This window comes from Meira miltonrushii (genome assembly GCF_003144205.1).
Source record: "Meira miltonrushii strain MCA 3882 unplaced genomic scaffold FA14scaffold_1, whole genome shotgun sequence".
In the NCBI taxonomy this organism is placed as follows: domain Eukaryota; kingdom Fungi; phylum Basidiomycota; class Exobasidiomycetes; order Exobasidiales; family Brachybasidiaceae; genus Meira; species Meira miltonrushii.
This window is the reverse complement of record NW_020289943.1, coordinates 544,724-557,813: the sequence shown is the minus strand read 5'-3', so window position 1 is coordinate 557,813 and position 13,090 is coordinate 544,724. Positions and strand designations below refer to the sequence as shown.

General features: G+C 44.2%; 4 protein-coding genes across 4 annotated transcripts; 2 read left to right on the top strand and 2 right to left on the bottom strand.

The window, feature by feature from the left end:
- Positions 1–9: 9 nt before the first annotated feature.
- Positions 10–3,729, top strand: FA14DRAFT_186863 (uncharacterized protein). The gene is made up of 5 exons (XM_025501544.1): positions 10–2,606; positions 2,684–2,777; positions 2,862–2,953; positions 3,014–3,202; positions 3,258–3,729. The coding sequence occupies exons 1-5, from the start codon at positions 92–94 to the stop codon at positions 3,653–3,655; spliced, it is 3,288 nt and encodes a 1,095-aa protein (XP_025356972.1). The 5' UTR covers positions 10–91; the 3' UTR covers positions 3,656–3,729.
- Positions 3,730–3,762: 33 nt separating this feature from the next.
- On the bottom strand, positions 3,763–4,321 carry FA14DRAFT_186862 (vacuolar protein sorting 55; the record flags this gene model as incomplete). Its single annotated transcript, XM_025501543.1, has 3 exons — positions 4,267–4,321; positions 3,874–4,197; positions 3,763–3,815 (listed from the first exon to the last, which is right to left on the bottom strand). The coding sequence occupies exons 1-3, from the start codon at positions 4,283–4,285 to the stop codon at positions 3,766–3,768; spliced, it is 393 nt and encodes a 130-aa protein (XP_025356971.1). The 5' UTR covers positions 4,286–4,321.
- A 792-nt stretch (positions 4,322–5,113) lies between these two features.
- On the top strand, positions 5,114–5,965 carry FA14DRAFT_113060 (SAC3/GANP/Nin1/mts3/eIF-3 p25; the record flags this gene model as incomplete). Its single annotated transcript, XM_025495997.1, has 1 exon — positions 5,114–5,965. A coding segment is annotated over one exon (852 nt), but the record flags the coding sequence as incomplete, so codon positions are not given.
- A 2,852-nt stretch (positions 5,966–8,817) lies between these two features.
- Positions 8,818–13,001, bottom strand: FA14DRAFT_5290 (uncharacterized protein). The gene has a single exon (XM_025502480.1). The coding sequence runs from the start codon at positions 12,812–12,814 to the stop codon at positions 8,879–8,881; it is 3,936 nt and encodes a 1,311-aa protein (XP_025356969.1). The 5' UTR covers positions 12,815–13,001; the 3' UTR covers positions 8,818–8,878.
- Between the last annotated feature and the right edge of the window lie 89 nt (positions 13,002–13,090).

Below are 13,090 nucleotides of genomic sequence, written 5' to 3'. Positions count from 1 at the left end.
ACCTGCATACATACGCCTTCTTTTAGGATTTAGATAATCATGAAAAGGAGGAGAAGAAGGTCTTGTCTATTCACCACCACTACCCTCCAAGATGTCGCTCTCCCTAATCATAGATGATACCAGCTTGATGCTGTTATTATTCATCATCCTTTTATTGGCAATTGGCATCTTTTTCGGCAAATCATATCGACCTCTAGTTCATCCTCTCATCTTGAGCAGACAATCAGACGTTTCACCCGTACGTAGAAAAGGTCAATCGGCAATCTATAGAAATGCAAATTCACCTGCAGGATTCGATCTTTCAAGTCAACCTCGTAAAGCAATCGTTTCGGTAAAAGATGTTTTGGCAAAAGGTTCAGGTTCGGAAAATTTCAAAGTGGACAGAAAACGAACATTGTACGGTATAGATCGTAGTAATCAAGATCTTCTGACCGAATCACAGGACTTTGGACGTGGTTTAGCAAAAATGCTCAACCTGCAATCAACGTCTGCATTGGCCCTTGGTGTATGCGTTGAAGTTGATTCGACAAAGAGCTTAGAGGTGATCATTTCGGGAGATGCTCAAACCAGTGCAGCGGAAAATAGATATGCCCCTATAATTATTGCGCCGGTCCACATTAAGAACGGCAATACCCCTCAAGAACTTCCATCTTCTTTAAAAATGGCCGGAAATACTCACCTTCATGCCATCTTTACAACACTTACAACATTTGAACGTGCAACGGAAATGGCTATTGTTGGAAAGGATACGATTTTCATCTTTGAATCTGTAGAAGATGCTCATCAGGCGGAGAAGCTATTGAAGAACAAGATTTGCAGCTTTCATCATGTGGTAGAACAGGCATCCCTTCTGCAAAGTACGGTTGATTCGCAAGATGAAGGAAAAGAGAAACAAAGTACGGACGAGGCAGGTAAAGCGATCCATTCGATCTTTTGGTCCGGGAAGGCGGGTTGGGTAGAAGCATCAAATGCAAGCCTAATTGCTGGATTGACTGCTCATTTGAGCTTCTATTCTGCTGATTCTCAACCTTCAACGAGAGATCATATCTTGATCGAACAATCGCCTTATGTCGAAAGTCCATCTCTACGTCTAGCGGCTGCTGCCATTCCAGCCGGTTTGGCTTTAGCACTTTTGCCGCTTTATACGGGTGCCTCTCTCACCGCAACAAACATTTCCTCTAGTCGAGATGATCCTAATCCTGCTCCAGCTTCCGAGTTCTCAGAAGCAGGTGCCACTTTACTCTATACATCTGCTTATGGTGCTTCTACTTTGGCTGCTTGTTTATGCACCATCTCCAAGCGCAGCCCTTTAGCCATCTTGGCAGCTCATACAAAATTGGCCGCTTTACGTCACGGTTCGTTCTCCAATAATGGCTTTTGGGATAGATATCTGTTCAGTAAAATTCGTCAAAATGTTGGTTGCGAGCACCTCCGTTCGGTGTTTATCTTAGCGGAAGGCCCTACGATCGGACAAGGATTATTGGATGTTTTACGTGCTCAATTGGGTTGTGCTGTTCGATTGGCATATTTGCCTTCTGGTCCTCTTCGAATTTATGATAACAGCGTCAACGCAGGAGTAAAGGATGCTGGTTTGTTACTACAAGAAAAGTATGCTCTTCCTGTTTCGCCCGTCGCTGTGACACACTCTTTGGATCTACAAGCGTTTGCTACGCACAAATACGATGACAAACAAGTGCCTGCACAAGTTGGAGCACCGAATTCCACCTTAGAGCTCAAACTTGTCGAATCAAAATTCGCCCTGTCCAAAGGTATGAAGGTCTCTGGCATTAATGCGGATATCGACCCCGGTCGTGCTCAAGATCCGTTTGGAGAAGTGTTTGTTCGTGGTCATTCTTTCGCAGGCGAGCAAAATTCCGATCAATGGTGTGCAACTGGTGATTTAGGTACGATGCGATCGAACGGAACATTGGTAGTGTTATATGATCAAGCAAATTCTGTCGAAGTAGACGTTCCAACACTTTCATCTGAATATCCGACGACCAAACGTTCTTCTCGTATAGGAGCAGGTGGTCATCCTACTCGCGCTCTTCCAATTTTGACGATTCTCGCATTCTTCCTCTGCATCTGTGCAGATGCCACACAAGCACAAAGTACATCTGTCAATACAACTTTTGTCAATTTTGCAATCAGAAGCTTCCTTTCTGCTCAACGTGCAAGTTGGGAACAAGGTGTCGCGCAAAGTGCATTGTTGGAATACCATGCCGGTTCTTGGTCAGTATTTGCGGGTAAACAAAGTCCTGCTTATTTACGTAATGCAAGTGATACAGAACGTTCATCTTTGCCGCATGAAATCACAATGATGGCTTATGGTGCTGTACGATCACAAGATCGTCAAGGTCAATTATGTTCACGTGTTACGGGAGATGAATCGGCAACGGAAGGAAGTGCTTTAGATCCTGCTTCATGTGGTGAAGCTGTTCTTTTAACTGCTTATTCTATGGGTCAAATTGAAAATGGACGAGTAGATGAGAAATCTTTCTTTGGTCAAGCAGCTAGCAGACAATTAGACTATCTCTTGACCGGAGCGCCAAGAACTCCAAGTGGTGCAATTTCCATGCGTAGTACTGGTCAATCGTATTGGAGTGGTTTGTATTGATATCTCCCCTGTCAGACTATATATTACACAGACACCTAACCATACCCCATCCCTCTACCCCTTTAGACGGTTTATATATGGGACCGCCATTTATCGCACTATACGGTTTGATGACAAACAATGCATCCCTGCTAGAGTTCGCATATCAACAAATACGCTTGTAAGTATCAATCCCATCAAAGCACTGGCGATAATCAATAAGGTAAAGAGTGTAATCTGACATTGATTGAATAAACCATGTTAGATACCGAGACGCTTTAAGAATCCCCACTGGATCAGCCGCAGGATTATTCAAACACATCGTTAATGCTACCGGTGACGGTGGCAATGATGAGGGTAAGTTTATAGGGATGTTTTCTTGATAGCATTTATCTTACGAACTAATCTTCTTTTCAGGTGCCTGGCTCACGGGTAATGCTTGGTCAGCTGCTGGAATGTGTCGGGTTTTGGCAAGTATCTCTCAAAGCTCCTTTTCCAATTTGATGTCTTCCCAAATAAGCGATCTCATTGACTGGATCAATGAGATCATTACCACTGCCCTCAACGCTGGCGATCCATTGATACACAATTATATTAATGACAACAGTAAGTGATAGAAGGTGTTAAAAGTAGACAATTGTACTGATCCCTCCCGTCACAGACACTTTCCAGGACGCAGGCGGTTCTACTTTAATTGCTTATTCAACTTACAGACTTGCTCGAATTGCGACAAACCTTACTCTTACTAATCAAATCAAACAATCTGAAGCCATTTATACAGCCGTACAGTCAAAAATGGATAATGACGGTCAACTTATTCAAGGTACAACAGTCGTTAATCCTCTCACATTCAATACTCCTTCACAAGGATCGCCTGAAAGTATGGCTTTTCTCGTTTTAATGTCTGCCGCACGTAGAGATTATGCCGAGAGAAATGTTACCGGAACAATGGGACCGGGATCAGGTACTCATGCTGCTTCATCTTCTGCTCAATTTGCTATCCCCCATGCTTTACTAGGTTTTGCTCTTGCTTCAACGCTCTGCTTTATCATGCTATAGACTTTATCTTTTTTCTCTCCTGCTCCCTGTATTTCATAAAAGTCTTTTTAATCTGGATATCATTCGGTTCTGCTATCCATGTTTGATTAGAATACAATACTGCCTCCATTTCAATACAAATCATCTCCGGCATCACTAAAGAATCCCGAGTAAGCCAAAACTGTAAAGAGCAAAAAAGTCAGCCAGTGCACCACATGTTCAAGCTGCATTCCACTCACTTGTTCCATAAACGAGCGCTCCTCCTGCGATACTCATCAATCCTGCCATATCTGTAATTATGCCAGCGTGCGAAAGTGTGATTGGCATTGCGAATCCCATGACCACAATACCAGATGTTAACCAATTGCCAAGATCGACATAAGATGAGTTATAATCAGCCGAAAAGTCATCAGCTCCTGCACATCTTGCACATATGCTGTTTGGTAAAGGAGCAAATACGAAAGTTAAGGCGACAAGGATCGGTAGCCAATTACCATATAGTGCACATGATAAGATGACCAAAAGGAAACCCAATGCCAAGACGAAGGACAATAAGATGATGGCTTAAGGGAAGTGAGTCCGTCAAGCTGATTAGATCTTTGTCAAGCACTGCATCCAATATACAAACTCACTCTTCAGTCCTGCAGCCATTGTTCCCGCTCGTTAAGTGATTGTAGATGATGGTGGTGGTGGAGTATGATAAGGATGCGGGGATTGGATGGGTTGATTGAATTCACGTGTGCAATACGCGCTTACATTGGCCTAAGCGGCGAGAAGCAAGAGAAATACTTTAAACCTTCTCCACCAAAGTCATCATTGAATGATCTCTCCATCCTATAAAAGATGGAAGGTTTCACACCAAATGCATCTGCTTTTGGACAAAATGTGAATCCTGCATCAACGTCATTTGGTACGAATGAAACCCAACATCCAAATCAATCATGGAATGCAAGAGGAAGAGGTGGATTTAGAGGTCGTGGTCGTGGCGGATCAGCACAATCAGTACGCGGAAAACCGTTCAGCAATCGATCAGCCGTATTCAATACAGCAAGTCAAAGTTCAGCAACAGAAGAGAATGAAGAGGAAGAGAGCATTGATCCTAGTCCTTCCATATTCATGCAGCCTGAATCAAGCTCATCTAGCACATTTCAGTCTTCTTTCGGTGCTCCTGCAAAGCCTTTCAACAAACAGGTAAAGTTCAACATACCTACAGAAAATGACGAAGCGCTTGACATTGAACCTGATACCGATGTCAACGCCCTTGGGGGCAATAAACAAAGTGACCAAGACCGCAAGCAACGATTCGAGAATCTACCAAAGCAAAACAGATTCTTTGAGATGCGTGCTCAGCGGGAAACACTCAGAGCCAAATATATCCGCCAAGGTATCCTACCAGATCCTGAGAAGCCAACAGATCTAACAGAAGCCAAAGCACTTACTGGAACATGTATGGAAATGTGCCCTGAATTCGAAAAGGAAGAGCGAGAATTTCAAAATGAAGGTGATACACTGGAAATGTTTCCAGGTACGAATCGAATTGATCCCACAATTGCAGTCAAAATTTATCGAAGACCGGCAGCAGGAAGAGAATTACCACTTCCCGAAGATGTTCGTCCGCCTGAAGTATTGAGAATGACATTGGACTACCTTTTGCACCAATTACTGCCATCCGATCCAGGCTCTCCCGTCTTTACCTCTGTTCAACCTTTTATGTGGAACAGAACACGGGCAATTCGCCAAGATTTCATCGTTCAAGGAGATGGTGGTGAATTGGCGATTGAATGTCATGAGCGAATCGCGAGATATCACATCTTATGCCTACATTGGCGGGGAGGCGTAGGGGCAGAAGGATGGAGTGAGCAGCAAGAGCTTGAACAGCTACGAAAAACGATTCGAAGTTTGACAGAATTCTACGAGGATATAAGGAGGAAGAAGGGTGTAATCAGTCCCAACGAAGCAGAATTTCGTTCTTACAATCTCCTGCTACATATGCAAGACCCTGAAACACTTCGAGAAGCAGAAGGTTTGCCAACTTCTATCTTGCAAGCGGATTGCGTCCAAGTTGCATTGAAAGTTCGAGCTTATGCGCAAAGAAGCAACAACGTTCTTCGTCGAGGACGTCCGTTGAATACAGAGGCGACCATGAATTTGTGGACACGCTTCTTTGGAGAACTTCGAAGGAATCCGCATGTGAATTACTTGTTGGCCTGTTTGGCCGAAAATGTATTCTCGCCTGTTCGAGCTGGGGCTTTAAAGGCAATGTCAAAAACGTATAACGTGCAACATGCACCTCTGCCGCTCGACTATCTCAGAAGAAGTCTAGGTCTAGATCAAGAAGAGGAAGCTCGATCATTTGCTGTTGAACTAGGTGCAGAAGAGGCGCTGGACCCGAATGGCAATCTGATTGGCCTTCGTCTTGGTAAATTCAATGACGATAAAGCTCTTCCTTCATCACCTTTCAGCAAGACCATTGTTGAAGCGCGAAGAGGGCGCTATACTGCTCAAGACGTAGTGGACGGCAGGGCTTCAGGTGCCAAACCTCTGATCAAAGTATCGATCAAACCTGCTCATGCTAGGTCTCAAGCCGCGCCTGTAAGTCATCCCACACCAGCAGTTCCATCCATTCCATTCAATTCACTGCAGCAAGATACCCAAAGTTCGCCCGCTCCAGCACTATCCGCCAAAGCACCAGCATTTGTGCCATCAGCTCCTATTCAAGAGATCACTGCGCCACCTCCGCAACAAAAACCCCCACTCCCGCAGCCGCCTACCTTCCCCACACCAAAGCCAAGCACATCCGCTTGGCCATCGCAACCAGCTGCTTTCCCTAGCTTTGCGGCCAAAGAAGAGCCTGCACAATCATTTGGCACAAGCTCATTCTCTTTTGCTAAGCCTAAAGAAGAAAAGATTGTTACGACAAGCAAAGCAAGCCCTTTCAGTTTTGGTGCTCCCGCAAAACCTTCAGAAGCTCCTGCAGTTGCCGTCAGCAGCTTTTCATCATTTCCAAAGCCACCCGCACAAAACAATGAGCCGAAAGTGCCACCTGCAATTTCACAAGAGATGCCCATCAAAAGCGTTCCCAAAGAAAAGGACCCGAAAGCAAGTGATGCACCTGCTCCTGTTGCACTGCCTCCTTCCCCTTCTCCAAAAGCAGCACCTGCTCCTGCTGCTCCGCTGCGCACAATACGTTCCGTGACAGACGGTCTAGTAGCTCGATTGATCAAAGAAGTTGTGGCGAAGAAAGTCTACTCAATCACTGAACAGGCCTGTCTGAGAGAAGCACGATTGCGGCAAACGGAATCAAGAAGCCGATTGATCAAAGAATGCTCAGATCATCTTTGCTCAATGATGCTGGAAGAAACGATAAACGACAGTCTCGCTTTACAGGCAGGAGATGCATTGTCAGACGAAATGTATTCTCGAAGCTTGGTTGCTACACAATGGCATCGCTGGAGAAGTGCTTTAGGTAGAGCCCGTCTACGCAATCACCAGAATACACGCTTGATCGAATTGAGGAACAAATTAGAAAATAAGCCTTCTCAAACTCACAGAAGCAAGTCTGTCTCCAACAAAAATCCTAATCGACATGTCTTGATGGAAGTTGACGACAATTCGCTCCAGACCAGCCTTGCACACGCTCGGAATGACCGCGAGGACTTATGGATGCGATCAACATTCTTCCTTTCCATCGTAGCTGCATTTGAAGACCTCTTGGCGCCGGACATAACGACTTGGACTATTGGCTTTTCATCACCTTCTAATCCTGATACGCACTCATCCACGCAATGGTTGCGTACAAAGCTATCCATCGACAGAGAACCGCACGCTGAAATCATTCTGCGCTCCGATACGATGGTGCACATGATGGATCTGCAAAGGTCTGATGAGAATGATGTTACTGGAGAGCGTGAACTTGGGTTGGTACTGTTTGAATTGGATGAAAGGGTGACGAACGAATGGAAAAATGCATCTGGCTGGGCAAAGGAGAAGAATCGTTTACAAATCTTGTCAGAATCCGATTTGGTTCAAAAAGGGAAATTCGTACCCAAGCTCATGCTGATCTGTTGGACAAAAGATACTTCGGCAAAGAATACTTCCTTGGAGGCTGAGCATTCCTTGCGTAGAACGATCATCAAAAGACTGGGCTTGGGTGCATTGGATGCAAATCGGCATGCTTGGAGTCAGGTGGAAATTTGGAACGTCTCTCAAGATGGATTATCACCGCAGACTGGCTTTGAGAAGCATCTCCAGTCTTTGCGTGTACCGATCGAATATGCCGTAAATCACCGTGTCTTGACTTTAGAAGATGTCGTGATGGTGTTCATGGCTCCTTTGCGCTCAATGCTAGAAAGGATCGAACTGTGCATAAACAGACTAGAGCAAATCCCTGGGACAGCAGCCTTGCAAAACAGCCTCCAAACAATTCTTCGATCTGCGTTCGAAATCTCAACTGTGCTCACACAAAGGGTTCTTTCGGATGTAGTATCCGCCTCAGAAGTAGTTCCAGACGAAAACATCTCTGATCAGGATGCAGAAATACCAATTCCCTCTGCACCTATCAAAGAGCAAGATTTGACAATCAATTCCTTCTCATTGGCATTTTCTCAACTGGCGAATATTGTAGAAAGGTTCTCGAAACAAGGAAAAGATATTGCGGGCATCTCTCTGGTTCAGACATGGCTGATAGAGCAAAGCAAGAAGATCAAAGGTGCTACTACGCAACTCGGATTTCCATGGTCAGAATATTTTGATCGTTTGCTTTTCGTTTACGTTGACGAACTGCAATCGAGATGGATTGAAACACTGTTTTCAGACAAAGAAGAAATTGATGTACACGCTCAACAATCAAAGCACATCTTCGAAGAAGCAGCCAACGAAATCGAAACCAAAGTCAAAAAGATTATTCTTGATCAACCACTTCCACTCAATAACCACAGCAAGCGTCGCAGTCAAAGTGACGACCTTTCAGAGGAAGCTGGCGGCTCTCACACCGAACGACCAGTCGCCAAGCTGAGACGGACGAATGGCGACGGTGCGGTCAAGCCGCCAAGCTCCTCCGCTATTGCGAGCTTACGAAGCTTGATTAGTAGCGCTAATCAAATGCTCGATCAAAGCTGATCGCGCATACCAGAAGATGTATCTATAGCATGTATTTCTATACTGTCACAACTATCATTTATTTTTGCAATGCACCGAACGAATTGATTGTTAATAAAAGTACAAATGTATGAGTGGTATTAGCAACTACATCCTCTTTCTAGACCTCCAATCTCCTTCATCATCTTGTTCTTCTGTTTCTCCATCTTCTTCAAACCCTTCTCCATCTTCTTCAAGCTCTTCTTCTTCTTCCTCGTATTCATCATCTTGTTCTTCTTCCAAGCGATTACCTTCTCTACCTAACACACCATATCCCAAGCTAGTATTGTTTGGATCGTCGGGATCTGCAAGCACTTCCTGTGTACGATCAATGCGTGGATGGCGTTGAACACGGAATTTCGTACGATCCTTGAATTCCCTTCTTCGTTCCTTCACACGTAGATCCTCCAAAGTACGTTCAAACAAGAACAGCAACTGTTTCAAACGAGGATGTGTTTGCAGTAATTGTCGAACGGTGATCAAACTACTTCGTGTAAATTTATCTTCTTGCTTATTTGAAGGTGTGCTATTCCCCTTCATTCTAATCACACCACCTGCATCTTCGCCTTCGTTTATGATATCCTTTAGCATTGCCATAGTTTCAAAGTGAGCAAACCAAGGCGAACGAAGCTGATCGAGAGCTTTTTGCGCTTTTAACGGTCCCATCATTTCATCTGGATCTGGGCTCGAGCCAGGTCGTTCCGAAAGGTTACCCTGTTGCTCTTCGCGAATAGAAGGATCAGCATCAGTCTCCTCACTGCTGTCTTGATTTTCATCCGGAACCACAACGTAAGGATCATCAGGTGGAAAGCGGAACAAGTGTCGTTCGATCTTTTGACCTGATTGACTTAGTTTTTCTGTTTCTTCTTTGCCAAACAAAGCTTCACTTTGACCTTCAAATTTGGGAAAATCGCTCAAAGCATCATCTTCCGTGTCTTTTGTAGAGTGTGGCAGAGGCGTGACATCGCTAGTGTTTTCCTTGGTTTGTTTGTTTCTACGATGAGCCTCTAGAGCACGATCATAGGCAATCATTTGCTTTTCCTCTGACCAATATCGAGGTGGATCTCCGTTCAAAATTTGCTCAATGATTTCACATGCGTCCAAAAAACGACCAGATTGAAATAAAGTTGTTGCTAAATGGTTCCAATTATGACTGTCAAATGCAAATCCATGTTGACGACATTCGGTCCAAATTTTTGCAACTTCATCCGGTCGATTTGCATCTCTTAGGGCAAGGATAGTCTCTGAGAGAAGAGGACACAAAACATGTCGCATGCTTGCCTTTACACGAATTGCAGATCCTTCCTCACGCGGTTTTTCTGCAAGAGATAATTTCTCAATTCGTTGTTCTCGTTCAAGTGTTCTGGCAAAGACAGTTTCCCATACTCTCAAAGCAGTCTTGACATTATCATTACGACGCAAAGCACTCATGAGATTTGTCCACGCCTCCAAAGGAACTTCAATCGACCTGTCAACCATACCTTGGATGATGTGTTGAATCCTAAAGACGTCCCCTCTTTTCATAGCCTGCTGTAAGATTGGCCATTGAATGGTGACGTATTCTGAAGGTAGCTTTTCAGAAAAGTGATTTGCTATCTCTTGAGCACCTGCAAGGGCTTTTGCACTGTCACTATCTCGATCTCCCTCTTCCTCTAAATCATCATCTTGCATCTCTTCACGTACGTATCCATCCACAATGATGCTAGCAAGAGTGCCATCAATGGGCAATTTACGTGCATCCAGTTCATCGTAATACGACTTGGCTGTTTCTCCATCATTTAGTGCAAGATATCCCTTGATCATCACTGTGAAATGGTGAGCGTTAGCTCCCTTGCCATGTGGCATGCCCCCTTTGCCACCCAAAGATTTTTCTGCCATGGTGAATAATTGCTCTGCAATTGGAGCAATTCTTGCATCCCAAGCAGAAGTTAGCAAAATCGTGAAAACATGCGCATCAGGTGAAAATCCAGCTTGAATCATATTCCTGAGAAATTCAATCGTTTTTTGAATTGGCAAACGTTGAGCTATATGTGCTCGTAACATTGTGGTGTACGTCTTCTGATCCGGACGAAAACTTGAATTCGGATTTTTGAGCAGAAATTCGAACAGATTGACTGCACCTTGCCAGCTGCGTGCTTGAATATGTGCATGTAGTAAGCCATTGTAAAGTTGAATCTCGTCTCTGAAATTTTTAGAGATAGCAAGTTGAACAATCTGACTTGCATTTTCAACATCCCCCTTCTGCGCAAAAAGGGAAAGAATTGCTCGAAACGCACCATCACCTGGATAACCTTGCTTGTTCAAATCGTCAAAAAGAGTAATGGCAGAAGAAGGATCATCTCGTTTTACGTAATCGCGCAATAGATCTATCCATAGTTCCTTTCGCACTTCAATGCCGTTTTCCGTCATTCGATCAATCAGCAATTCGGCTTCGCCCACTTTGTCGGCTTTTAAAAGAGCTTTGATCAGGTATCTGTATTGAGATGGTCCGGCTTCGGGCTTATCGGTATCTGTAACTTCATCATTACCCTCGTCATCCGTTCGCTTCTCAACAAGACCTTGCACCATTTCTCCCATAAAATATCTTGTTTCTAGCATTGCGATGCAAACATCCACCTCGCCACGATTTGATGCACTTCTTAGCCGCATCAGGAAGGCGAAATCTTCTTTGTCCATCTTACCTGGGCTTGGAGTGTCGGATAAGAGTACCAGAATATCCTCCAAGCCTTGTGAATCGCCACGTTTTGCGCATCTTTGTGCGAGTAAACGTTGTGCGGAATCCTTACTAGTATCCTTATCTGAATTGGAAACCTGCGTTTGCATGATCTTCTCCACAACATCTGCCATACTCCGTTCGTTTGCATTCAATAATCGCTTTACGAATCGTTTCGAGATTGAAATTTTATGGATTATCCCGATTCGTTCTGCCCACAAATAAATCTGAAAAGCTTCTTGATGACGACGAGCCGAGCTCAGGGCGTTAAGTAGCGCATCTACTGGTTCATTCATCTCTTTGACATCGTTCGTGTTTTCAAACACGAGCGAGGTGATAAATTGCAAAGGAGAGTCGACCATCGTAAGTAGCTTATGATATCGCCTCCGCGCAAATATTGAAGGATTTGCAAACCAGTCAAGTACGACTCTATTCAATAACATTCGTCTGGCCAACTCGTTCACTTTGTCGTTACCTTGGGAGAAGCTTGCGTCAATAATCTGATGCAGAGCTAAAGAGACGGAGGTGACTGATTCCTTCACCTTTGATTCAATATGTTGTGGTGGTAAAGCCAAACTAGACTTGATGTTGTTCATCACAGTGGTGTTCCTGTCGAACATGTCTTCTAGATTATCAAATGCAACTTCTGCACCTTCGGTGATAGCAATTGCTTGAATACGTAGACAGTCGAATCGGATTTGCTCGTCCTTATCAGCGATCTTGGTATCCTTGTATCGCTCACAGAACTCCAGACTTTCGTGTGCGACGGCAAGACGAATGTCGTTCAACCTAGGTCGCTCTTCCGGCCATAATTTGTGTACAGGAGCTTTGTCCAATGCAATGAATAAGCGGATCAGATGTCGAAATTCGTCATTGAATGCATTCTTTCCTTTGGACTTGAAACGCATACGTGCTGCATTAACCTCTTTTTCGACTTTTTCCAGATAATTGAGCCTTTTTGGGTTGCTTTTCGTTTCGTCATTGGTGGAAGTGTGGAATACGGGAGTGTCTTCTTCTGGTTCAGCTGCTGATGAATATAGTCGAATGAAATGCGGCGAGCTGCTCATTGACGATACGGGACACATCCGTATTCTTCCTTTCCTCTTATTTTCTGGAGTATGACTGGGTCGTTGTTCGGATAGGCTTGATATATGCGGAGAGGTTACGTTTCTGCTTTGTTTCGTGCCACCATTTCGGGATGGACCTGCTTCACAAATATACTCTATATCCTGAGCATATGAAGACGTCGCAAAGCCTTCATAATTGCACAAAGCTCTACGATTCAAAGACAAGAGCGTCTTTGATATTTGTCCTACGTTGCCTATACGCATTGTGATCTTCCCGGAATCCGCCACTCCACTCGAAAGAAGAGAAGGCGATTCCTATGCAAATTGATCACTTCTTTTACGTGTTTCTACCTTGTCATATATTCTTGATATTTGTTGTTGCCTTCAGCATATTGAATATGATGTACACATGTTGTTGTATGATGGAAGAGTTGGTCGTCTGACTTTGTTGTAATCACCTTTATAATAAAAAAGTCTTACACAATTTAATCCGCTAATTTTTTATTTCTTCTTGGGATAAAACGCGTGCTTATTAAGCGT

Bases quoted from the DNA above. Each gene is read 5' to 3' on its own strand.
- FA14DRAFT_5290 (XM_025502480.1), bottom strand. From the start codon at position 12,814: ATGCGTATAGGCAACGTAGGACAAATATCAAAGACGCTCTTGTCTTTG.
- FA14DRAFT_186863 (XM_025501544.1), top strand. From the start codon at position 92: ATGTCGCTCTCCCTAATCATAGATGATACCAGCTTGATGCTGTTATTA. The intron at 2,607-2,683 runs GTTTGTATTGAT...CTACCCCTTTAG, and splicing joins TGGTCAATCGTATTGGAGTG to ACGGTTTATATATGGGACCG. The intron at 2,778-2,861 runs GTAAGTATCAAT...AAACCATGTTAG, and splicing joins GCATATCAACAAATACGCTT to ATACCGAGACGCTTTAAGAA.